At 42.7% G+C, this 24,840-nt stretch overlaps 1 protein-coding gene across 1 annotated transcript in view; it reads left to right on the forward strand.

The window, feature by feature from the left end:
* The window catches only part of SEC13 (SEC13 homolog, nuclear pore and COPII coat complex component), a 66,586-nt gene extending 41,888 nt beyond the window's left edge, over window positions 1-24,698 (forward strand). The window contains exon 9 of the mRNA XM_030840829.3: window positions 12,071-24,698. Within this exon, the coding sequence (XP_030696689.1) occupies window positions 12,071-12,184 (114 nt within the window). The 3' untranslated portion in view covers window positions 12,185-24,698. The remainder of the gene's footprint in view (window positions 1-12,070) is intronic.
* Window positions 24,699-24,840: the final 142 nt, after the last annotated feature.

A 24,840-nucleotide genomic window follows, 5' to 3' on the forward strand; every position in this document is an offset into this window, starting at 1 on the left:
TGGCCTCATAGAATGAGTTTGGGAGTGTTCCTTCCTCTGCAATTTTTTGGAACACTTTGAGAAGGATGGGTGTTAGCTCTTCTCTAAATGTTTGATACAATTCACCTGTGAAGCCATCTGGTCCTGGACTTTTGTTTGTTGGAAGATTTTTAATCACAGTTTCTATATCCTTACTTGTGATTGGTCTGTTCATCTTTTCTATTTCTTCCTGGTTCAGTCTTGGAAGCTTATACCTTTCTAAGAATTTGTCCACTTCTTCCATGTTGTCCATTTTATTCACATAGAGTTGCTTGTAGTAGTCCCTTAGGATGCTTTGTATTTCTGCGGTGTCTGTTGTAACTTCTCCTTTTTCATTTCTAATTTTATTGATTTGAGTCTTCTCCCTCTTTTTCTTGATGAGTCTGGCTAATAGTTTATCAATTCTGTTTATCTTTTCAGAGAACCAGCTTTTAGTTTTATTGATCTTTGCTATTGTTTTGTTTCTATTTATTTCTGCTCTGATCTTTATGATTTCTTTCCTTCTGCTAACTTTGGGTTTTGTTTGTTCTTCTTTCTCTAGTTCCTTTAAGTGTAAGGTTAAATTGTTCATTTGAGATTTTTCTTGTTTCTTGAGGTAGGCTTGTATTGCTATAAACTACCCTCTGAGACCTGCTTTTGCTGCATCCCACAGGTTGTGGATCATCGTGTGTTCATTGTCATTTGTCTCTAGGTATTTTTTGACTTCCTCTTTGATTTCTTCAATGATCTCATGGTTTTTTAGTAACGTACTGTTCAGCCATGTGTTTGTGTTTTTTACGTTTTTTTCCCTGTGATTGATTTCTAATCTCATAGCATTGTGGTCAGAAAAGATGCTTGATATGATTTTAATTTTCTTAAATTTACTGAGGCTTGATGTGTGACCCAAGATGTGATGTATCCTGGAGAACATTCCATGTGCACTTGAGAAGAAAGTGTAATCTGCTGTTTTTGGATGGAATGTCCTATAACTATGAATGAAATCTGTCTGGTCTGTTGTGTCATTTACAGCTTGTGTTTCCATATTAATTTTCTGTTTGGATGATCTGTCCATTGGTGTGAGGTGTTAAAGTCCCCCACTATTATTGTGTTACTGTCAATTTCCTCTTTTATAGCTGTTAGCAGTGCCTTGTGTATTGAGGTGCTCCTATGTTGCATGCATACATACTTACAATTGTTATATCTTCTTCTTGGATTTATCCCTTGATCATTATGTAGTGTCCTTCCTTGTCTCTTGTAACTTTCTTTATTTTAAAGTCTATTTTATCTGATATGAGTACTGCTGCTCCTGCCTTCTTTTGATTTCCATTTACATGGAATATCTTTTTCCATCCCCTCACTGTCGGTCTGTATGTGTCCCTAGGTCTGATGTGTGTCTCTTGTGATAGCATATATATGGGTCATGTTTTTGTATCCATTCAGCGAGCCTGGGTCTTTCGGTTGGAGCATTTAATCCATTCACGTTTAAGGTAATTATCGATATGTATGTTCCTATTACCATTTTCTTAGTTGTTGTGGGTTTGTTTGTTTGTTTTTTTAAAGGAATTCCTTTATTTTTATTATCTTTTTTTTTTTTTTTTTTTTGCGGTATGCGGGCCTCTCACCATTGTGGCCTCTCCCATTGCGGAGCACAGGACGCGTAGGCTCAGCGGCCATGGCTCACGGGCCCAGCCGCTCCGCGGCATGTGGGATCTTCCCAGACCAGGGCACGAACCCGTGTCCCCTGCATCGGCAGGCGGACTCTCAACCACTGCGCCACCAGGGAAGCCCTATTATCATTTTTAATTTATTTTTTATTTTATTTTTGGCTGTGTTGGGTCTTTGTTTCTGTGCAAGGGCTTTCTCTAGTTGCAGCAAGTGGGGGCCACTCTTCATCGCGGTGCACGGGCCTCTCACTGTTGTGGCTCTCTTGTTGCGGAGCACAGGCTCCACACATGCAGGCTCAGTAGTTGTGGCTCACGGGCCCAGTTGCTCTGCGACATGTGGGATCCTCTCAGACCAGGGCTCGAACCCATGTCCCCTGCATTGGCAGGCAGACTCTCAACCACTGCACCACCAGGGAAGCCCTTGTGGGTTTGTTTTTGTAGGTCCTTTTCTTCTGTTGTGTTTCTCACTTAGAGAAATTCCTTTAGCATTTGTTGTAGAGCTGGTTTGGTGGTGCTGAATTCTCTTAGTTTTTGCTTGTCTGTAAAGCTTTTGATTTCTCCGTCGAATCTGAATGAGATCCTTGCCGGGTAGAGTAATCTTGGTTGTAGGTTCTTCCCTTGCATCACTTTAAATATGTCATGCCACTCCCTTCTAGCTTGTAGAGTTTCTGCCGAGAAATCGCTGTTAACCTTATGGGAATTCCCTTGCATGTTATTTGTCGTTTTTCCCTTGCTGCTTTCAATAATTTTTCTTTGTCTTTAATTTTTGCCAATTTGATTACTATGTGTCTCCACGTGTTTCTCCTTGGGTTTGTCCTGCCTGGGACTCTCTGTGCTTCCTGGACTTGGATGGCTATTTCCTTTCCCATGTTAGGGAAGTTTTTGACTACAATCTCTTCAAATATTTTCTCGGGTCCTTTATGTCTCTCTTCTCCTTCTTGGACTCCTATAATGCGAATGTTGTTGTGTTTAATATTGTCCCAGAGGTCTCTTAGGCTGTCTTCAATTCTTTTCATTCTTTTTTCTTTATTCTGTTCCGCAGCAGTGAATTCCACCATTCTGTCTTCCAGGTCACTTATCCGTTCTTCTGCCTCAATTATTCTACTAGTGAGTCCTTCTAGTGTATTTTTCATTTCAGTTATTGTATTTTTCATCTGTTTGTTCTTTAATCCTTCTAGGTCTTTGTCAAAAATTTTCTTGCATCTTCTCGATCTTTGCCTCCATTGTTTCTCCAAGGTCCTGGATCATCTTCACTATCACTATTCTGAATTCTTTTTCTGGAAAGTTGGCTGTCTCCACTTCACTTAGTTGTTTTTCTGGGGTTTTATCTTGTTCCTTCATCTGGTACAAAGTCCTTTGCCTTTTCATGTTGTCTATCTTTCTGTGAATGTGGTTTTCCTTCCACAGGTTGCAGAATTGTAGTTCTTCTTGCTTCTGCTGTCTGCCCTCTGGTGGATGAGTCTATCTAAGAGGCTTGTGCAAACTTCCTGATGGAAGGGGAGTTAGAGCTGGGTGTTTCCCTGGCAGGCAGAGCTCAGTAAAACTTTAATCCACCTTTCTGCTGTTGGCTGGGGCTGGGTTCCCTCCCTGTTGGTTGTTTGGCCTGAAGCGACCCAGCACTGGAGCCTACTCAGCTCTTTGGTGGGGCTAATGGCCGACTCTGGGAGGGCTCACACCAAGGAGTACTTCCCAGAACTTCTGCTGCCAGTGTCCTTGTCCCCATGGTGAGCCACAGGCACCCCCCCTGCCTCTGCAGGAGACCCTCCAACACTAGCAGGTAGGTAGGTCTGGTTCAGTCTCCTATGGAGTCACTGCTCCTTCCCCTGGGTCTCCATGCACACACTACTTTGTGTGTGACCTCCAAGAGTCGCGTTTCTGTTTCCCCCAGTCCTGTGAAAGTCCTGAAATCAAATCCCACTAGGCTTCAATGTCTGATTCTCTAGGAATTTCTCCTGCCGTATCCTGTGGTTGGGAAGCCTGACATGGGGCTCAGAACCTTCACTCCAGTGGGTGGACTTCTGTGGGATAAGTGTCCTCCAGTTTATGAGTCACCACCCAGCAGTTACGGGATTTGATTGTATTGTGATTGCGCCCCTCCTACCATCTCATTGTGGCTTCTCCTTTGTCCTTGCCTGGGGGGGTATCTTTTTTGGTGAGTTCCAGTGTGTTCTGTCGATGACTGTTCAGCAGTCTGCTGTCACTTTTGGGAGTGAGAGCATGTCCCTGTACTCTGCCATCTTCAACCAGTCTCAGCAGTGTCTTTTTTTCTTTTTTATTGAAGTGTAGTTGATTTAAAATGTGTTAATTTCTGCTGTACAGCAAAGTGATTCAGTTATGTGTATCCACATTCTTTTTTATATTTCCTTCCATTATGATTTACTACGGGATATTGAGTAGTTCCCTGTGCTATATAGTAGGACCTTGTTGTTTATCCATTGTATATATAACAGTTTGCATCTGCTAATCCCAAACTCCCAGTCCATCCATCCTGCACCCCCCATCCACCTTGGCAACCAGAAGTGTGTTCTCCGTGTCTCGGAGTCTCTTTCATAGATAAGTTCATGTCATATTTTAGATTCCACATATAAGCGATATCATATGGTATATGTTGTTCTCTTTCTGACTTACTTCACTTGATATGATGATCTCTAGGTCCATCCATGTTGCTGCAAATAGCATTAATCTTTTTTATGCCTGAGTAATATTCCGTTGCGTGTGTTTCACATCTTCTTTATCTGTTCATCTGTCAGTGGACATTTAGGTTGTTTCCAACTCTTAGCTCTTGTAAATAGTGCTGCTGTGAACATAGGGGGCATGTATCTTTCTGAATTAGAGTTTTCTCTGGATATATGCCCAGGAGTGGGATTGCTGGATCATATTGGTAGCTCTGTTTTTACTTTTTTGAGGAACGTCCATACTGTTTTCCATAGTGGCTGCACCAGTTTACGTTCCCACTGTCAGTGTAGGAGTGATCCCTTCTCTCCACGCCCTCTCCAGCATTTGTTATTTGTAGCCTTTTTGATGGTGGCCATTCTGATTGGTGTGACGTGGTACCTCACACCTACCTCATTGTAGTTTTGATTTGCACTTAGCGTAGTGTCTTCATCTGTGTTGTAGATCACCTATGGTGTAGCGTATGTCATAGTTTCTTCCTTTTGAAAGCTGAATAATATTCCATTGTGCCACATGTTATTTATCCATTCTCTGTTGATGGACACTGGGGCGCTTCCACCTTTTGGCTATTGTGAATAATGCTGCAGTGCACATGGGTGTGCAAGTAATATCTCTTCAAGACCCTCTGCAGACAGCTTTTACCCAGCCTAGGGTCCCTTTTGGGTTCAGTGGTCCCAGAAAGATCCATCAGGCCCTATCTAAAAGCCATAGAATTTGAGCTGGAATGACCCTCAAAGGATAGCTAATCCAACCCTATTTCTAGTGAGTGCCAATATCAGGACTAGTACCCAGGTGTGGTGGCACCCAGGACAGGCCACTGTACCCTGACTGCCCTCAGTAGTGTTTACAAATCAATGGGCAAGTACCTGGTTGTACGTTCCACGTTTTGGGGTTTGCTGTTTCTATGCTTCTTACTCTTCCTCATAAGCCTGTTTCCCACAAAGAGCTCAGCGCTATTGCTGTCTTTATAGCATTCCTTCGCTGAAGGACTTAGTATGATTTCACTTCAGAGCATTCTACACAGTGCATGCTTAGTGAATAGTCTATCCCTAAGGCAGCAGTTCTTAGAATCACTTTTTTTATCAAGTTAATGTACATAGTTTTAGGTAGTTTTTATTTGGTTTTTTGTTTGTTTTTTGGCCGCCTTTGGTCTTCGTTGCGGCGAGCGGGAGCTAGTCTTCGTTGAGGTGCGTGGACTTCTTATTGCGGTGGCTTCTCGTTGCGGAGCATGGGCTTTAGGCATGCATGTGGGCTCAGTAGTTGTGGCTCCCGGGCTGTAGAGCACAGGCTCAGTAGTTGTGGCGCACGGGCTTAGTTGCTCCGCAGCATGTGGGATCCTCCCGGGCCAGGGCTCGAACCCGTGTCCCCTGCACTGGCAGGCAGATTCCCAACCACTGCACCACCAGGGAAGTCCCTATGTTTTTTTTTTAATGCAGTCTAATTGTCCCTGTACGGAGGCAAACCTTTTCAACTTGTAGCTGCTGCTTCTGCCGTTTACTTCAGTGTATAAATAACATACCTATTAATCTGCTGTCTTCCTCTACCATGGTTCTCAAACTTTAGCATTGCTAAACTTGTTAAAACAGATTACCCACCCCACCCCTAGAGCTTCTGAACCAGTGGATCTGGGCTGGGACCCCAAAATTTGCATCTTTAACAAGTTCCCAGATGCTCCACACACTCTGGTCTGGGACCACGTTTTGAGAACCACTCTAACACCCCATAACCTCTCACTGGAGCTCTGTCAATTTGGTTAAACGGCATCCATGTTTACATTATTATTATTGCCAATATTTCATGTTACATCATTATTCACAGCATTGCCCCTCAGTTACTGTTATTCATATGCTTTTTGTTTAATCTTTTCTTCCAGTTTTAGTGATATAATTGATATACATCACTGTATAAGTTAACGGTGTACAGCATAATGGTTTTGACTTGCATGTACTGTTAAATGATTACCGCTATAAATTTAGTTAGCATCCATCATCTCATATAGATATAATAGAGAAAAAAATTACTTTCCTTGTGATGTTACCTCTTAGGATCTACTCTCAATAGTTTTCATATATATTATACATGTGTTAGCTGTAGTCATCATGCTGTACATTACATACCAGTACTTATTTATCATGCAACTGGAAGTTTGTCATGCAAATCGAGTTTTGACCACCTTCCTCCTATTCCCCCTCCCCCACACACTGCCTCTGATAATCATGAATCTGATACCTTTTTCTGTGTTTGGTTTTTTGGTTTTAGATTACACATCCAAGTGAGATAGTACAGTTGTCTTTCACTGTCTTACTCTTTTCACTGAGCATAATGCCCTCAAGGTCCATATATGTTGTCACAAATATCAAATATTCTTTGTTTTCTATGGCTTAATAATACTCCATTTTATGTGTGTGTGTGTATATTTATATATAAATACAACTTAATTATTCACCCCTCTGTTGATGGTCAGTTAGGCTGTTTCCATGTATTGCTAATTGTAAATACTGCTGTTATGAACTTGGGGGGTCAAATGTCTTTTCAAGTTAGTGGGGTTTTTTGTTTTTTGGGGTTTGTTTGTTTTTAACATCTTTATTAGGGTATAGTTGCTTTACAATGGTGTGTTAGTTTCTGCCTTATAACAAAGTGAATCAGTTATACATATACATGTTTCCATATCTCTTCCCTCTTGCCTCTCCCTCCCTCCCACCCTCCCTATCCCACCCCTCCAGGCAGTCACAAAGCACTGAGCTGATCTCCCTGTGCTATGTGGCTGCTTCCCACTAGCTATCTACCTTACGTTTGTTAGTGTATATATGTCCATGCCTCTCTCTTGCCCTGTCACAGCTCACCCTTCCCCCTCCCCATATCCTCAAAAGTTAGTGTTTCATTTCCTTTGGATTTATACCCAGAAGTGGAATTGCTGGATCATATGGCGGTTCTATTTTTAATTTTTTTAGTTTGTTTTATTGAAGTATGGTTTATTTACAATGTTGTATTAATTTCTGCTTTACAGCAAAGTGATTCATTTACACATATATACATATTCTTCTTCGTATTCCTTTCCATTATGGTTTATCACATGATATTGAATATACTGCCATGTACTATACAGTAGGACCTTGTTGTTTGTGCATTCTATATATAATACTTTGCATTTCCTAATCCCAGACTCCCAATAGATCCCTCCCACACCCCCCATCCAGCTTGGCAACTCCAGCTTGGCAACCAGAAGTCTGTTCTCTAAGTCTTGGAGTCTGTTTCATAGGTAATTTGTCATATTTTGTTTCACATGTAAGTGATATCATATGGTATTTGTCTTTCTCATCATGACTTACATCACTTGATATAATACCTACGTCCACCCATGTTGGTAGAAGTGACATTATATTGTTCTTTTTTATAATAATGATACCATTGTATATATGTAGCACATATTCTTTACCCATTCTTCTGTCAGTGGACATTTAGGTTGTTTCCATGTCTTGCCTATTCTAAATAGTGCTGCTATGAACATAGGGGTGCATGTACTTTTTCCAGTTATACTTTTATCTACCTATGTGGCAAGGAGTGGGACTGCCGAATTATATGGTAGCTGTGTGTTTACTGTTTGAGGAACCTCCATTCTCTTCTCCATAGTAGTTATTACCAGATCACAGTCCCACCAAAAACATAGGAGGGCTCCCTTTCCTCCATGCCCTCTGCTACATTTATTGTTTGTAGACTTTTTGTTCATGGCATTTTGAGTGGTGTGAAGTGATGCCTCCTTGCAGTTTTGATTTCCAGTTTTCTAATATTAGGAATGTTCAGCATCTTTTCATGTGCCTCTCTTTTTAACACTATGAGTAAAATGTACCTCTGGATATTGGCCTCCTAAAACTGGGCCCTGTTTTGAATTCCTTTCCTATTACCTGCTCCTGGGCATTTCGTGACAGCAGGGGTCTTTACGGGCTCACAGGCTTTGAGAATATGAAGTTCCCCTGAGCACCTGCTTTAAAGTTGTTGTTACTGGAAACGGCCAAAAGGCGGCAGGATCTTTTCATGCCCAGCTCTGGTTACACCTGCATGTACAGCCTAAGGGGAAGTCGTGTTCCTGGGTTGTGAGTTAGTGGAATGTGTCAGCACAAACACCCAAGGGCTTGTATCTCATTACTTCATTTCCCCCCTCCCAGACAGGTCCTAACCCCTGCAAAACCCCAGTGCTGAGGGTGCTGTCCTACATGGGTGGGGTGACCCTAATGAAGGCAGCTGAAGGTGGGAAGGCCACCACCAGCAGACGTGGAGGCTAGGAGATTATTCAGAGCTCTTCCTGGCCAGAGGGTCCACCATCCTCTGGGTGCACTAGGTTGGCTTTAGCTGCGGGGGCGGGGGGGGGGGTCTGCCTGGATCTGGAGATTGTGGTGACATCCCCAGGGGACCAGACACTCCAGGTCCAAGGCGGGGTCATTTGCTGGTACATCCTCCCCAGCTCCCTCAGGCCCAGAACACTCCAGCCTTGTGTTGCTGGCTGCCCAGGCTCCAGGGGTGTGACAGTAGCCCAGGTTCCCCAAGCCAACACGGAATAGAGGAGGCATTTTTCTCTCTTTATTGTATTTTCTTTTTACTTCTGATTTTAGTTTGGAGTGTTGTACATTTACAGTGGTGTTTTTGTTTCTGGTGTACAGTGACGTGTTTCAGTTATGCAGATACATATTGTTCTCTCTCGGATTCTGTTCCCCTATTGGTTGTGACAGATTGTTGAGTAGAGTTCCTTGTGCTCCACAGAAAGTCCTTGTTGATTATCCATTTTATAAATATTAGTGTGTACAGGTTAATCCCAACCATGGCATTTGTCCCTCCCCCCATACTTTCCCCCTTGGTAACCCTAAGTTTCTTTTCTATGTCTGTGAGTCTGTTTCTGTGTTGTACGTTAGTTCACGCCTATCAATTTTTAGATTCCACCTCTTCGTGAAATCTTATCTGTTCTTCTCTGACTTGCTTCACTTAGTATGATCTCTAGGTCCCTCCACCTTGCTGCCAATGGCATTATTTTTCTTTTTTATGCCTGAGTGTCCATTCTATTGTATATATGTACCACGTGTTCTCTCTCCATCCGCCTGTGGATGCAGATTGTGGTTGCTTCCGAACCTTGAGTGTTGTAGGTCTTGCTGTAGTCAGTGAATGTGCAAGTGTTGGCTTTCCAAGTATGGTTATCTGCAGGCGTGTGCCCAGCAGTGGGCTTGCTGGATCATATGGTAGCTCTGTTTGTGGTGGTTTAAGGAACCTCTGTAGTGTTCTCCATAGTGGCTCTACAAATTTACATTCCCCCCAGTGGTGTAGGAGGGTTCCCTTTTCTCTTTGGCCTCTCCAGCATTTATTCTTTGCAGACTTTTTGATGATGGCCATTCTGACAGGTGTGAGGTGATAGCTTGTTGGAGTTTGATGTCTCTAATGATTAGTGATGTTGAGCATCTTTTGTTTTTTGGCATTCTGTATGTCTTCTTTGGAAAAATGTGTATTTAGATTTTACACCCATATTTGGATTAGGTTGTTTTCTTGATCTTGAGCTGCATGTATATTTTGGAGATTAATCTTTTGTCTGTTTCATTTGCAAATATTTTCTCCCATTCTGAGGGTTGTCTTTTCGTCTTGTTTATGGTTTGATGGTTTGATTTGCTGTGCAAAGTCTTAAGTTTCATTAGGTCCCATTGTTTGTTTTTATTTCCATTACTCTAGGAGGTGGGTCAAAAAGGATCTTGCTGTGATTTATGTCATAGAGTGTTCTGCCTTGTTTTCCTCTAAGAGTTTGATAGTGTTTGGCCTTACATTTAGGTATTTAATCCATTTTGAGTTTCTTTTTGTGTATGGTGTTAGGAAGTGTTCTAATTTCCTTCTTTTACATATAGCTGTCCAGTTTTCCCAGCCCACTTATTGAAGAGACTGTCTTTTCCCCATTGTACATCCTTTGCCTCCTTTGTCATACATTAGCTGACCATAGGTGCGTGGGTTTATCTCTTGGCTTTCTATCCTGTACAGTTGATCTATATTTCTGTTTTTGTACCAGTACCATACTCTCTTGCTTACTGTAGCTTTGTAGTATACTTTGAAGTTGGGGGGCCTGATTCCTCCAGCTGTTTTTCTTTCTCAAGATTGCTTTGGCTATTCAGAGTGTTTTGTGTTTCCATACAAATTGTAAAGTTTTTTGTTCTAGTTCTGTGAAAAATGCCATTGGTAGTTTGATAGGGATTGCATTGAATCTGTAGATTGCTTTGCGTAGTATAGTCATTTTTACAATGTTGATTCTTCCAATCCAAGAACCTGGTATATCTCTCCATCTGTTTGTATCATCATCTTTAATTTCTTTCATCAGTGTCTTTTATAGTTTTCTGCATACAGGTCTGTTGCCTCCTTTGGTAGGTTTATTCCTGGGTATTTTATTCTTTTTGTTTGAGTGGCAAATGGGAGTCTGCTTAATTTCTCTGATTTTTCATTGTTAGTTTATAGGCATGCAAGAGATTGGAAGTGGGCTTCTTGACAGTGGGCCCTATTTTGAATTCTTTTTCGAAGAATTCATTGTACCTCTGGAAGTGTGCAGATACAGTTCTTCACTAGTCAGCTCAATTTGGGTTTCTGGCTTTCTCTCCTATGGGTGAAAGGACCTGCTGTTAAGTTCTGTTTTGGCTTGAGGCACTTTTTTCCACTCTGAATATGCCACTGGCTGAGATCAGGTAGGACAGCTGGTTTCTTTCCCTGCACCCGTGAGGCTGGAGCATCGGCTTCACAGCTGCCTGGATTCTCTGGTCAGGCTTGCTAGACAGTCAGGATGGCTACTCGACTCAGCAGTAGGTGAGGCCACTAGATTTGCTATGCAGACAGTGAATGCCACTGGCAGTGCTTTCCATTCCCGTGTTACCTTAAGCAGGGTTGTTGACCGGCTATGTGGCTTCACTGGTTGGGCAGTCCAAAGGCTGTATTCAATAGCATGTGCAGCTGTGGACTGGTGTGCTTTCCAGGGAAGCAGCTTTAAGGTTACTAATGCTTTGTTTGTGGTCTGGACTGTAGCCTACCTGTGCCCCAGCTTCCCTGTCAGAACAGACTCACTTGGGCCCTGCAGGTAGGGACTCAGGCTGTGGAGATCTGAGTGCTGGTTGTTGGAAGCCCTCTGGTCACAATCCGATTCTCAGCAGCTGGGCCTCACAGATTCAGCTGCGATCCTGGTGGAGCAAAACCAGAGTATCAGCACCTGCAAAGTGATGAGCACAATGCAGTGGGAGGGGGGAACAGGTGCTGGATGTCACTGGAGGGGCCAGAGCCTCAGGGGAGGCCGCTCCCTGTGGTACTGTGCCAGCCCCTGGAAGGGATGCTGGGATCAACGTGTGGCCCCTTCTTACCTTCAAACAGAGTCAGTCTCAGTGTCCATAGTGCAGGGCACTTCAGCCTCACTGCTGTGTTGTAGGATTTGTTCATGGTGTGTCTCTATGAATAGCTGTTAGTTCTTCTTTTGAGGGAAAGTGAAGCCGTGAACAAGTTGTGTCACCATCTTTATGACATCACTCTCCATACTCCTCCTTTCTTACTCTGTGTGGATACTTTTTCCTTTACTTCCATTTTGGTGGGATTTCAGTGGGGGGAACCAAAGTAAGTGCTCTCTTTACCCACAAGACTGTGAGCTGTAGTTCTTGCTGGAGATCTTTGCCCTCTTTAGAGAACCCAGGGAGGTAAGGGCAGGGATACATACCTGTAACGATGTGTGTGCTGGCTTGCAGGTGACCCTGTGGAAGGAGTCGGTTGACGGGCAGTGGGTGTGCATCAGTGATGTCAACAAGGGCCAGGGTTCTGTGTCCACTTCAGTCACAGAGGGTCAGCAGAACGAGCAGTGACAAGACAGGCACAGCCTGTTCTCTACCTGCTGCCTCCAGGACTGCCCCTTCGTGGGCCAACTGACCACACAGCTGGGAGGAAGAACACCCAGCTCCCACAAGATCACTTTCCTGGGAGTCGTTAAGAAATGCACCCAGATTATCATCTGCCTTAACGTGATTTGATATGGTTTGTAATTTACTGTCCACCTGAACACACACTTGTTCTGAGGGAAAAACAACCGTCAGCTCTATTATTTTAAGATATTGTTGGTCATTTTTATGTACCTTTTAGGTTCAGACATCATTTGGGGGGGTGGGGAATTGTTTCCAAAGTAATTAAATAAACTTGTATTGCTTATAATTCTTCCTGCATTTTTCTAACCCCTCCTTACAAAGCTCGTTTTACCTCTTGCTGGTTAGTGTCCTAGAACAGCATTACCAAGACCCAGGTCCCTATGGGCCTAGCTGAGTCCTGCCCACAGAGCTGATCTGTCACTGTGTAAGTCCTTGTGACTCGGTCTATGCTGAAGGCACCATACAAAGCTACACCTGGCCTTCAGGGATGGGACTGCAGCCCCCAGCTCTGCTACTTATCCTGAGGCTAATAAAGTCTGCCCTGCACATACAGTGGAGTATCAACCATATCCCAAGAGTTTACAAGACTGAAGAGGAAAGCAGGCACAATTCACCTGGTTTTCTGCCGTCAGTGGAAGGAGCAGCTCACCAACACTGAAACAAGGATCACATCCAAGGGGAGGCCCTGGGACCCTGAAGTGAAACAGCAGGTCACGGCAGTAGCTGAGACCTGTATGAGTGGCATGAACTTGGAGCTTTCACACGTGAAGCAGCACAGCAAACCTGTGTAGGAACAAACCCCTGACTTACTGGTGAGGAAACTGGCAAGAAGGTCAAGAGCTGCCCTGGGCCGTCCACCACCAGGTGCTAAAGCCACCGTTGGCATCCTGATCTGTCTCAGCTCAGAACTCTCAAGGCTGGAATCCGCGACCTGCTGCTGGGGCTCCTCAGCCGTAATCGGGGAGTGGAGCTCACGCCGGGCCTTTATGTGCGCACACACCAATGAAAGGGCAGGCCGCTCACTGCAGGAGGTTCTGTGCACAGCTAAGTGTGGACCCCTCTTCTGCCTGTTCTTTGTCCATTTTTCAGAAGCAGAATCCCTGTTGTGAAATAAATCTTACATCATAACATATAAAATTGGAAAAAGTGCAACTACATTGGTTCAAGTGAGGACAGAGGGCCTGGCCCACAAGACCTCCCAAGGCATTCCGCAAAATCCTAGCCTGCACAGAACAATAGGAAAATTGCTGCTCCCTCCCTTCCATTATTCAGATGCGAAAAGAAAGGCCAAGGAAGCACCTTTGCTCGGGCTTCTCAATGGACACAAATTACACTGAATTCTAGTTAGCTCTACGTATCTGCCTTCCTTAACAAGCTCCGTGCTCCCAAGGGCAGGCCTGGTCCTCCTTACAGTGCCATATACAGATGATTAATGAGAAGGGACTGGTCCCATGTCTCACAGTGGGTTAGTGATAGCTTATTGGGCTCCCGGCCATAGGCTGTGTTTATAGCTTACACCATCCCATCGAATAATCTGGAAGTAAATGAAATTACCACTGTCAACAGTTTATGCTTAGGGTGGTAACACGTTAGCCATTCCTGGGGTAAGGGAGATACCTCCAATTTGTTACAACAAAACAGGCCAACCAAGTGCAGTGCCATGTTGTGTCTGTCTTCAGGGCAGTTGCCAAGCCCAAATGAGAGGAATGTAAGGGTAATTTAAAAGATACACAGAGAATTCTAGTTAGGGCAAGATGGCAGTAGCAGCCACACTGATTTTCAATCCTCTCACAAAAGCAAAGCAACTAGGATAGCAAAAGAAACCCCTGGATGACATTAAGGTAGCCCCTCAAACTCTGAATCATCAAGGAGCAGGGCCAACCATTCATAAGGGGGAGATTTCCACTTCCACACAGGAAGGATTCACAGCTCCAAGAGTTTCCCTCAAGCCATTAACAACTCGAAAAACACAAAATCCATGAAACAACTGCTTTCCGATGTAGGACAACAGGCAGTGTTTGGAGGAAGAGGAAAAAGTGGGTGTGGGAAGGGAGCACCACAATGGCCGCAGCTTTCTTCCTGGAGGCAGTTCCCAGGAAAGGGCAGGGAAATCGAATCCAGAGCGGCCTCACTGAGTTAAAAAGACAGATGAGAGTTCAGAAAGGCAAAGGTAGCATTTACAGAGTACTAGAGAAGAGCGAGCTGCTCAGAGACAGCCAGCTCCTCGGATCTGCAGGAGGGTCTCCTAGACTTTTGACCAAGTACTAACCTGCTTACGGGAAGGGTCAAACTCTCGTGACCAAAGAGCAGTGGGCCAAGCATTCCTGGAACTCAACAGAGGGCGAGTAGTTCACGTTCCCAAGAACCAGAGTGCAACAGCCTCACGATACAAAGGGCACTGGGTCGAGTCCTAAGAAAGATCACGCGTCAATGGTGTATCTTCAATCAGGTCTAGAGTCAAGGCTGCTCTGGACCTTAAAAGCAAGCCTTGAAAGCATCAAACTGATCCACCAATAATTTCACTCAACGCTCTTTAAAGGAACAACAAGAAAATTCAGCATGTGACAGCATAAAATTTACAACGTCCACCACCTAATCCAAGATTACTGGGCAGGCAAAGAAGCAAGCAAATGACCCATAACCAGGAGAGGAAAACAGTGAATAGCCACAGACTCAGGAGAGAGACCACGGAATTAGCAGATGACTACCTGAAAGACAGCTATTATAAATATGCTCAAGAATGTAACGCAGGGCTTCCCCGGTGGCGCAGTGGTTGGGAGTCCGCCTGCCGATGCAGGGGACGCGGGTTCGTGCCCCGGTCCGGGAAGATCCCACATGCCGCGGAGCGGCTGGGCCCGTGAGCCATGGCCGCCGAGCCTGCGCGTCCGGAGCCTGTGCTCCGCAACGGGAGAGGCCACAGCAGTGAGAGGCCCGAGTACCACAAGAAAAAAAAAGAAGAAAAAAAAACGAATGTAAAGGATAATGAACATAAGAAAAATGGGAGATATAAGAAAGTTGCAAATGGAGTCTCTAGAAATGAACAATTCAATATCTGGAGTGAAAAATACCCTGGATGGGAGTAAAAGCACATTAGACACTGACAGGAAACATCAGTACATGTGAAGACAGCAATAGAAACTATGCAAACTGAAGCACAGGGAGAAAAGCAGACAAAACAAAACAAACACAGGCAACTGTGACTCCAGTATTAAGTAGTCTAAAATATGTGTCAGCTGGATTCCAAAGGAGACAGAAAACAATGTTTAGAGAAACAGCCAAAATTTCTCAGCTGGATTTGAACTATAACCCTACAGATTCTAGGAAATTAAAGAACCCCAAGCAGAAGAAAATACACATACAATAATACTACTGAACTTTCTTAAAAATTATATAAGCAGCCAGAAAAAAAAAAGACATATTACATACACAGGAACAAATATAAGAATGACAGCCAACTTCTCATTAGAAATTATACAAATCAGACTTCCCTGGTGAAGCAGTGCTTAACAATCTGCCTGCCAGTGCAGGGGACACACATTCAAGACCTGGTCCACAGAGATCCCACAGGCCGTGGAACAGCAGAGCCTGTGCGCCACAACTTATCCTGAGCTCTAGAGCCCATAAGCCACAACTACTGAAGCCCGCATGCCCAGAGCCCGTGCTCCGCAACGAGAGAAACCACTGCAATGAGAAGCCCGTGCACCGCAACAAAGAGTAGCCTCCGCTCGCCACAACTAGACAAAGCCCGCTCGGAGCAATGAAGACCCAACGCAGCCAAAAATAATAAATAAAATAAATAAATTTATATTAAAAAAAAACTGGTTCTAGAACAAAAAATTTCAGATAAAACAGACTTTAGAACAAGAAATACTTATAAGGGATAAAAAGGGGCATAATAATAAAAGGGTCAATTCATCAAGAAGGCAACAATCCTAAAGATGTATGCACTTAAAATAGAGCTTCAAAATATGTGAAACAAAAACTCACAGAACTGAAGTCAGTTACAATTCCAGCTGGAGATCTCAACACTCCTCTTTCAGTAGCAGAAAAAATAGGACCCTAGAAAACAGTAAAGTTACAGAATACATAAACAAACCTAGCAATCAATTTGACCTAACAGGCACTCATAGAACATTCTACCCAGCAACACTTAAACGCATTCAAGTACATCTGGAACACTCATCGAGACACACTAATTTCTGGACCTTAAAACAAACTTTAACAAATCTAACAGAATTAAAATTATCTACAACATATTCTCACACTATAATGGAAGTAACCTAGAAACCAATAATAGAATACTTGGAAAATCCTCAAATATTTGGAAATTTAAGCAACACATCTAAATTACTCATGGGTGAAAGAAAAAAATCACAATAAAAATACCTATAGAGGAAAGGAGGAACAGAATGAAGGGGACAGGAATGGAAGATAATAGTCTCTGCAGGTACCTTGTCTTATAGCATTGACTTGGGAACCACGTAATGTTTAATAATTAACAAGTAAAGGGGAAAAAAATCCCTAAAAACTGAAAAAACAACTGGATGGAATGTTAGGTATATATCAAGCCCATGGCATAACCACACAGAGAAAATATTTAACTCATTTGACCGTTTATTCTAAGACTGCGTTTAGTAGTTTTATGGTTTGTAGTAATTGTCGTAGTCTTATTTTGAAAGTATTATGTTGATACTGTAAGATACAGCAAGATAGAGATAATTTTGTTAATGTAATTAGAAACCAGGATTTTTAAGATAAAGAAAGGAATTTAGATATAAAACCCAAGAAGTGAAAAAGCACAGTGACCTTAAGTTTTACTTGGATATAACAGTATTAACTCATGACCTATTTTTCTCCATCTAAAAACTATGTTTTTATCATCTATGCACTGAGAAGGCCTAGAAGCAATACTAGTAGTTACCATCCAGATTGTGGTCTTTAAAAACTATTTCCCACTAAAAGAAACCAAAACTTCTTAGAGAAATGGCAAATTCGGGTCAGAATCAGGAAGGACACACAAAAGATGAGGCCAGGATTTCTTAATGAGACAGAAAGGAAGACAACTACTAAAAACGATAGGGTTGTGTCAAAAGCACACAGGAATAAACTCATCAAATATGGAAGCATCAAAACGAAAATGACTATAATGGATTGGAACACTTATATTTTAAGAAAAAAATCCATGAGATTGGTTCAAGATGGCGGAGTAGTAGGACGTGAGCTCACTCCCTGTTGCGAGAGCACCGGAATCACAACTAACCGCTGAACGATCAAGGACAGGTAGACACTGAAACTCACCAAAAAAGATACCCCACATCCAAAGACAAAGGAGGAGCCGCAATGGGACAGGAGGAGGGGCACAATCACACTACAATCAAATCCCGTAACTGCTGGGTGGGTGACTCACAAACTGGAGAACACTTACACCACAGAAGTCCACCCACTGGAGTGAAGGTTCTGAGCCCCACGTCAGGTTTCCCGACCTGGGGGTCCGGCAATGGGAGGAGGAATTCCTAGAGAACCAGACGCTGAAGGCTAGCGGGATTTGATTGCAGGACTTCGCCAGGACTGGGGGAAACAGAGACTCCACTCTTGGAGGGCACACACAAAGTAGTGTGTGCATCAGTACGCAGGGGAAGGAGCAGTGACCCCATAGGAGACTGAACCAGACCTACTGCCTAGTGTTAGAGGGTCTCCTGCAGAGGCAGGGGGTGCGTGTGGCTCACCATGGGGACAAGGACACTAGCAGCAAAAGTTCTGGGAAGTACTCCTTGGCTTGAGCCCTCCCAGAGTCTGCCATTAGCCCCACCAAAGAGCTGGATAGGCTCCAGTGCTGGGTCGCCTCAGGCCAAACAACCAACAGGGAGGGAACCCAGCCCCACCCATCAGCAGACAAACGGATTAAACTTTTACTGAGCTCTGCCCACCAGACCAACACCCAGCTCTACCCACCACCATTCCCTCCCATCAGGAAGCTTGCACAAGCCTCTTAGATAGACTCATCCACCAGAGGGCAGACAGCAGAAACAAGAACTACAGTTCTGTAGCCTGTGGAAGGAAAACCACATTCACAGAAAGATAGACAACATGAAAAGGCAAAGGACTTTGTACCAGATGAAAGAACAAGATAAAACCCCAGAAAAACAACTAAATAAAGTGGAGATAGGCAACCTTCCAGAAAAAGACTGCAGAATAATGATAGTGAAGATGATCCAGGACCTCGGAGGCAAACATCGAGAAGATGCAAGAATTGTTTAACAAAGACTTAGAAGAATTAAAGAACAAACAAACAGAGATGAACAATACAATAACTGAAATGAAAAATACACTAGAAGGAATCAATAGCAGAATAAATGAGGCAGAAGAACGGATAAGTGACCTGGAGGACGGAATGGTGGAATTCACTTGTGGAACAGAATAAAGAAAAAAGAATGAAAAGAATTGAAGACAGCCTAAGAGACCTTTGGGACAACATTAAACGCAACAACATTCGCATTATAGGGCTGCTAGAAGGAGAAGAGAGAAAGGACCTGAGAAAATACTTGAAGAGATTATAGTCAAAAACTTCCCTAACATAGGAAAGGAAATAGCCACACCAGTCCAGGAAGCACAGAGAGTCCCAGGCAGGACAAACCCAAGGAGAAACATGCTGAGACACAGAGTAATCAAACTGACAAAACTTAAAGACAAAGAAAAATTATTCAAAGCAGAAAGGGGAAAACGAAAAATAACATACAAGGGAACTCCCATAAGGTTAACAGCAGAAACTCTACAAGCCAGAAGGGAGTGGTACGATATAATTAAAGTGATGAAAGGGAACAACCTACAACCAACATTACTCTACCCAGCAAGTATCTCATTCAGATTCGACAGAGAAATCAAAAGCTTTACAGACCAGCAAAAGCTAAGAGAATTCAGCACCACCGAACCAGCTCAACAGCAAATGCTAAAGGCATTTCTCTAAGTGGGAAACACAAGAGAAGAAAAGGACCTACAAAAACAAACCAACAACAATTAAGAAATTGGTCATGGAAACATACATATCGATAATTACCTTAAACGTGAATGGATTAAATGCTCCAACCAAAAGACACAGGCTCACTGAATGGTTACAAAAATAATACCCATATATGCTGCCTACAAGAGACCCACTTCACACCTAGGGACACGTACAGACTGACAGTGAGGGGATGGAAAAAGATATTCCATGCAAATGGAAATCAAAAGAAAGCTGGAGTCGTAATACTCATATCAAATAAAACAGACTTCAAAATAAAGAATCTTACTAGAGACAAGGAAGGACAGTACATCATGATCAAGGGATCAATCCAAGAAGTAGATATAATAACTATAAATATATATGCACCCAACATAGGAACACTTCAATACATAAGGCAACCGCTAACAGCTATAAAAGAGGAGATTGACACTAACACAATAATAGTGGGGGACTTTAACACCTCACTTACACCAATGGACAGATGATCCAGACAGAAAATTAATAAGGAAACACAAGCTTTAAATGACACAAAAGACCAGACACATTTCATTCATATTTATAGGACATTCCATCCAAAAACAGCAGATTACATTTCTTCTCAAGTGCACATGGAACGTTCTCCAGGATACATCACATCTTGGGTCACACATCAAGCCTTGGTAAATTTAAGAAAACTGAAATCATATCAAGCATCTTTTCCGACCTCAACACTATGAGATTAGAACTCAATTACGGGGGAAAAAAACGTAAAAAAAACACAAATACATGGAGGCTAAACAATACGTTACTAAATAACCAAGAGATCACTGAAGAAATCAAAGAGGAAATCAAAATATACCTACAGACAAATGACAATGAAAACACAACGATCCAAAACCTATGGGATGCAGCAAAAGCAATTCGCAGAGGGAAGTTTATAGCAATACAAGCCGACCTCAAGAAACAAGAAAAATCTCAAATAAACAATCTAACCCTACAACTAAAGGAACCAGAGAAAGAAGAACAAACAAAACCCAAAGTCAGTAGAAGGAAAGAAATCATAAAGACCAGAGCAGAAATAAATGACATAGAAACAAAGAAAACATTAGCAAAGATCAATAAAACTGAAAGCTGGTTCTTTGAGAAGATAAACAAAATTGATACACCTTTAGCCAGACTCCTCAGGGGAAAGAGGGAGAGGACTCAAATCAATAAAATTAGAAATGAAAAAGGAGAAGTTACAACAGACACCACAGAAATACAAAGCATCATAAGAGACTGCTATAAGCAACTCTAAGTGAATAAAATGGACAACGTGGAAGAAGTGGACAAATTCTAAGGAAGGTATAACCTTCCAAGACTGAACCAGGAAGATACAGAAAAGATGAACAGACCAGTCACAAGTAAGGAAATTGAAAGTGTGATTAAAAATGTTCCAACAAAAAACGTCCACGACCAGATGGCTTCACAGGTGAATTCTATAAAACATTTAGAGACGAGCTAACACCCATCCTTCTCAAACTCTTCCAAAAAATTGCAGAGGAAGGAACCCTCCCAAACTCATTCTATGAGGCCACCATCAGCCTGATACCAAAACCAGGCAAACATACTACAAAAAAAGAAAATTACAGACCAATATCACTCATGAATATAGCTGCAAAAATCCTCAACAAAATACTAGCAAACATAATCCAACAACACATTAAAAGGATCATACGCCATGATCAAGTGGGGTTTGTGCCAGGGATGTAAGGATTCTTCAATATATGCAAATCAATCAACGTGATACACCATATTAACAAATTGAAGAAGAAAAACATATGATCATCTCAATAGATGCAGAAAAAGCTGTTGAAAAACTCAACACCCATTTATGATAAAAACTCTCCAGAAAGTGGGCAAAGAGGAAACCGACCTCAACATAATCAAGCCCATCTACGACAAACCCACAGCAAACATCATTCTCAATGGTGAAAAACAGAAAGCATTTCCTCTAAGATCAGGAACAAGACAAGGATGTCCACTCTCACCACTATTAGTCAGCATAATTTTGGAAGCCCTAGCCACGGCAATCAGGGAAGAAAAAGAAATAAAAAGAATACATATTGGAAAAGAGGTAAAACTGTGACTGTCTGCAGATGACGTGATGCTATACATAATCTTAAAGATGCCACCAGAAAACTACTAGAGCTAATCAATGAATTTGGTAAAGTTGCAGGATACAAAAGTAATGCACAGAAATCTCTCTCATTCCTAGACACTAGCAATGCAAGACCAGAAAGAGAAATTAAGGAAACAATCCCATTCACCACTGCAACAAAAAGAATAAAATACCTAGGAATAAACCTACCTAAGGAGGTAAAAGACCTGTACTCAGAAAACTGTAAGACACTGATGAAAGAAATCAAAGATGACACAAACAGATGGACAGATATACCATGTCCTTGGATTGGAAGAATCAATACTGTGAAAATTACTATACTACCCAAAGCAATCTACAGATTCAATCCAATCCTTTTCAAATTACCAGTGGCATTTTTGTACAGAACTAGAACAAAAACTCTTAAAATGTGAATGGAGACACAAAAGACCCTGAATAGCCAAAGCAATCTTAAGGGAAGAAAATGGAGCTGGAGGCATCAGACTCCCTGATTTCAGACTATACTACAAAGCTACAGTAATCAAGACAATATGGTACTGGCACAAAGACAGAAATATAGATCAATGGAAATCATAGAAAACCCAGAGATAAACCCACGCAGCTATGGTCAACTAATCTATGATAAACGAGGCAAAGATATACAATGGAGAAAAGACAGTCTCTTCAATAACTGGTTTGGGAAAACTGCTACATGTAAAAGAATGAAATCAGGGCCTCCTTGGTGGCGCAGTGGTTGGGAGTCCGCCTGCCGATGCAGGGGACACAGGTTCATGCCCTGGTCTGGGAGGATCCCACATGCCGCGGAGCGGCTGGGCCTGTGAGCCATGGCCACTGAGCCTGCGCGTCCGGAGCCTGTGCTCCGCAACGGGAGAGGCCACAGCAGTGACAGGCCCGTGTACCACAAAAAAAAAAAAAAAAGAATGAAATCAGAACACTCCCTAACACCATACACAAAAATAAACTCAAAATGAATTACAGACTGAACTGTAAGACCGGACACCATAAAACTCTTAGAGGAAAACATAGGAAGAACACTCTTGGACATAAATCACAGCAAGATCTTTTTTGATCCACCTCCTAGAGTAATGGAAATTAAAACAAAAATGAACAAATGGGACCTAATGAAACTTCAAAGCTTTTGCAAAGCAAACAAAACTACAAACAGGACCAAAAGACAACCCTCAGAATGGGAGAAAATATTTGCAAACAAACCAACAGACAAAGGATTAATCTCCAAAATATATAAACAGCTCGTGCAGCTCAATATTAAAAAAATAAACAGGGCTTCCCTGGTGGCGCAGTGGTTGAGAGTCCGCCTACCGATGCAGGGGACACGGGTCCGTGCCCCAGTCCGGGGAGATCCCACATGCCACGGAGCGGCTGGGCCCATGACCCATGGCCACTGAGCCTACGCGTCCAGAACCTGTGCTCCGCAATCAAAACCCAATCACAAAATGAGCAGACCTAAATAGACATTTCTCCATAGAAGACATATAGATGGCCAAGAAGCACGTGAAAAGGTGCTCAACATCACTAATTGTTAGAGAAATGCAAATCAAAACTACAATGAGGTTATCACCTCACACCAGTTAGAATGGGCATCATCAGACAATCTGCAAACAACAAATGCTGGACAGGGTGTGGACAAAAGGGAACCCTCTTGCACTGTTGGTGGGGATGCAAACTGATACAGCCACTATGGAGAACAGTATGGAGGGTCCTTAGAAAACTAAAACTAGAATTACCATATGACCCAGCAATCCCACTCCTGGGCAGATAACCAGAGAAAACCGTGATTCAAAATGACACACGCACCCCAATGTTCATTTCAGCACTATTTACGATAGCCAGGACATGGAAGCAACCTAAATGCCCATCGACAAATGAATGGATAAAGAAGATGTGGTGCATATATACAATGGAATATTACTCAGCCAGAAAAAGTCATTTGTAGAGACCTGGATACATCATTTGTAGAGACCTGGATGGATCTAGAGACTGTCCTTATTTTGAACATTAGTAAGTAGAGAAAAATGATGTATTTTTCTTGCCTTTCCTGTACAAACTGGATATCAAGGTGATAAAATAATTGAAAGAAAAATGGTAATAAATGTAGAAAGGAACAATAGAGAAAGAATCAGGTTGAGGTAAGGGGGTTGTTGTAGGGTAAGACAGTGTGTTTTATCAGTTAGAGTTACACATTGAAGATTTTAAGGCTGCAATTACATGATTGCTGAGATTTGCTTTTAGAATATTCCCCCCAGAGGAAAAATAGTATGTGGGATAAATACACGATGCAAGATGCTAATACATGTTGAAACTGATGATGAATGCTTGTGGAGACTCATTGTATTACTCTCTCTGCTTTCATTTTAAGGTTGAAATTTTCCAGAATAAGAAGTTCAAATATACATGGAGAGAGTTTATCTTACATATGGCCAAATTTTCTGCTGGAAACATTATTTTATAATCAGAAAGGAAGTGCCTGAGATACCTGTTCAGTATCTGAGACATACAGATTCTCACGCCCCACTGCAGACTTACTGGATCAGAATCCAAAGACGAGACATAAAAAAGACTGCTTTCTTCCCACTTCCCCTATGCATCCACTGCAGCCCAGCACAAACCTGCACCCAGCGGTGAGATTAGATCACCCTACAGGCCTCATCCTGAGAGCCTAGGGCTCTTAGCCATCCCTAGACTGCGCTACCTGTAGTTCTGAGAAGAGTTTCAGCACAGTGGTTGGCGGGCGGTGCAGGGAGTCAAGCTACAGAGTGTGGAGGGGCCAGTACCCATAAGGGACAGGATACAGGGACAGGAACTTCTGCCTGGACACGGTAGCATGAGGGCAAGAAGGCATCAATAGACCTTTCCAGGATGAGAGAGACCTGGGCATATTTTAACGCTGAGGGCAAAAGCTGGTGGAGGGAAAGACTGAAGATAGGAGACCAATACTGGGGGCTCCAGCCCCACGATGGCAGGAGAGCAGGGAGACCCCAGTGGGAGAGGTTGTGTTTGGAGCAGGAGGGATGAGACAGCACTGGGCTAAGGATGTGCAGGTTGTAAGAGGGACACCCATGATGATCTAGAGCTCGTCCAGTGCAATAGCCGTGAGCCACAAGAGCTGCTGAGCACTGGAAACGTGGCTGGTCTGAACTGAAACGTGCTGTGAAAATATAATACACAATGGACTTTGAAAATGTAGTAAAAAGAAAACCAGTGCCAAATATCTAAATCATTTATAACACTGATTACATGTCAGATTGATAGTATTTTGAATATATTACAGTATATTATTAAAATGGATTTTATCTGTTTCTTTTTGTGTTTTTTAATGGGACTCCTAAGGAATTGTTAATGGCATGATACTTCTAGTGATCGATGCTGTTCTACAAGTTATGGAAGCCAGAACAAGGAGAAAAAAATAAGCCCCGCCAAAGAGCCCTATCTATCTCAGAA

The sequence above is a fragment of the Globicephala melas genome, chromosome 11 (assembly GCF_963455315.2).
Source record: "Globicephala melas chromosome 11, mGloMel1.2, whole genome shotgun sequence".
In the NCBI taxonomy this organism is placed as follows: domain Eukaryota; kingdom Metazoa; phylum Chordata; class Mammalia; order Artiodactyla; family Delphinidae; genus Globicephala; species Globicephala melas.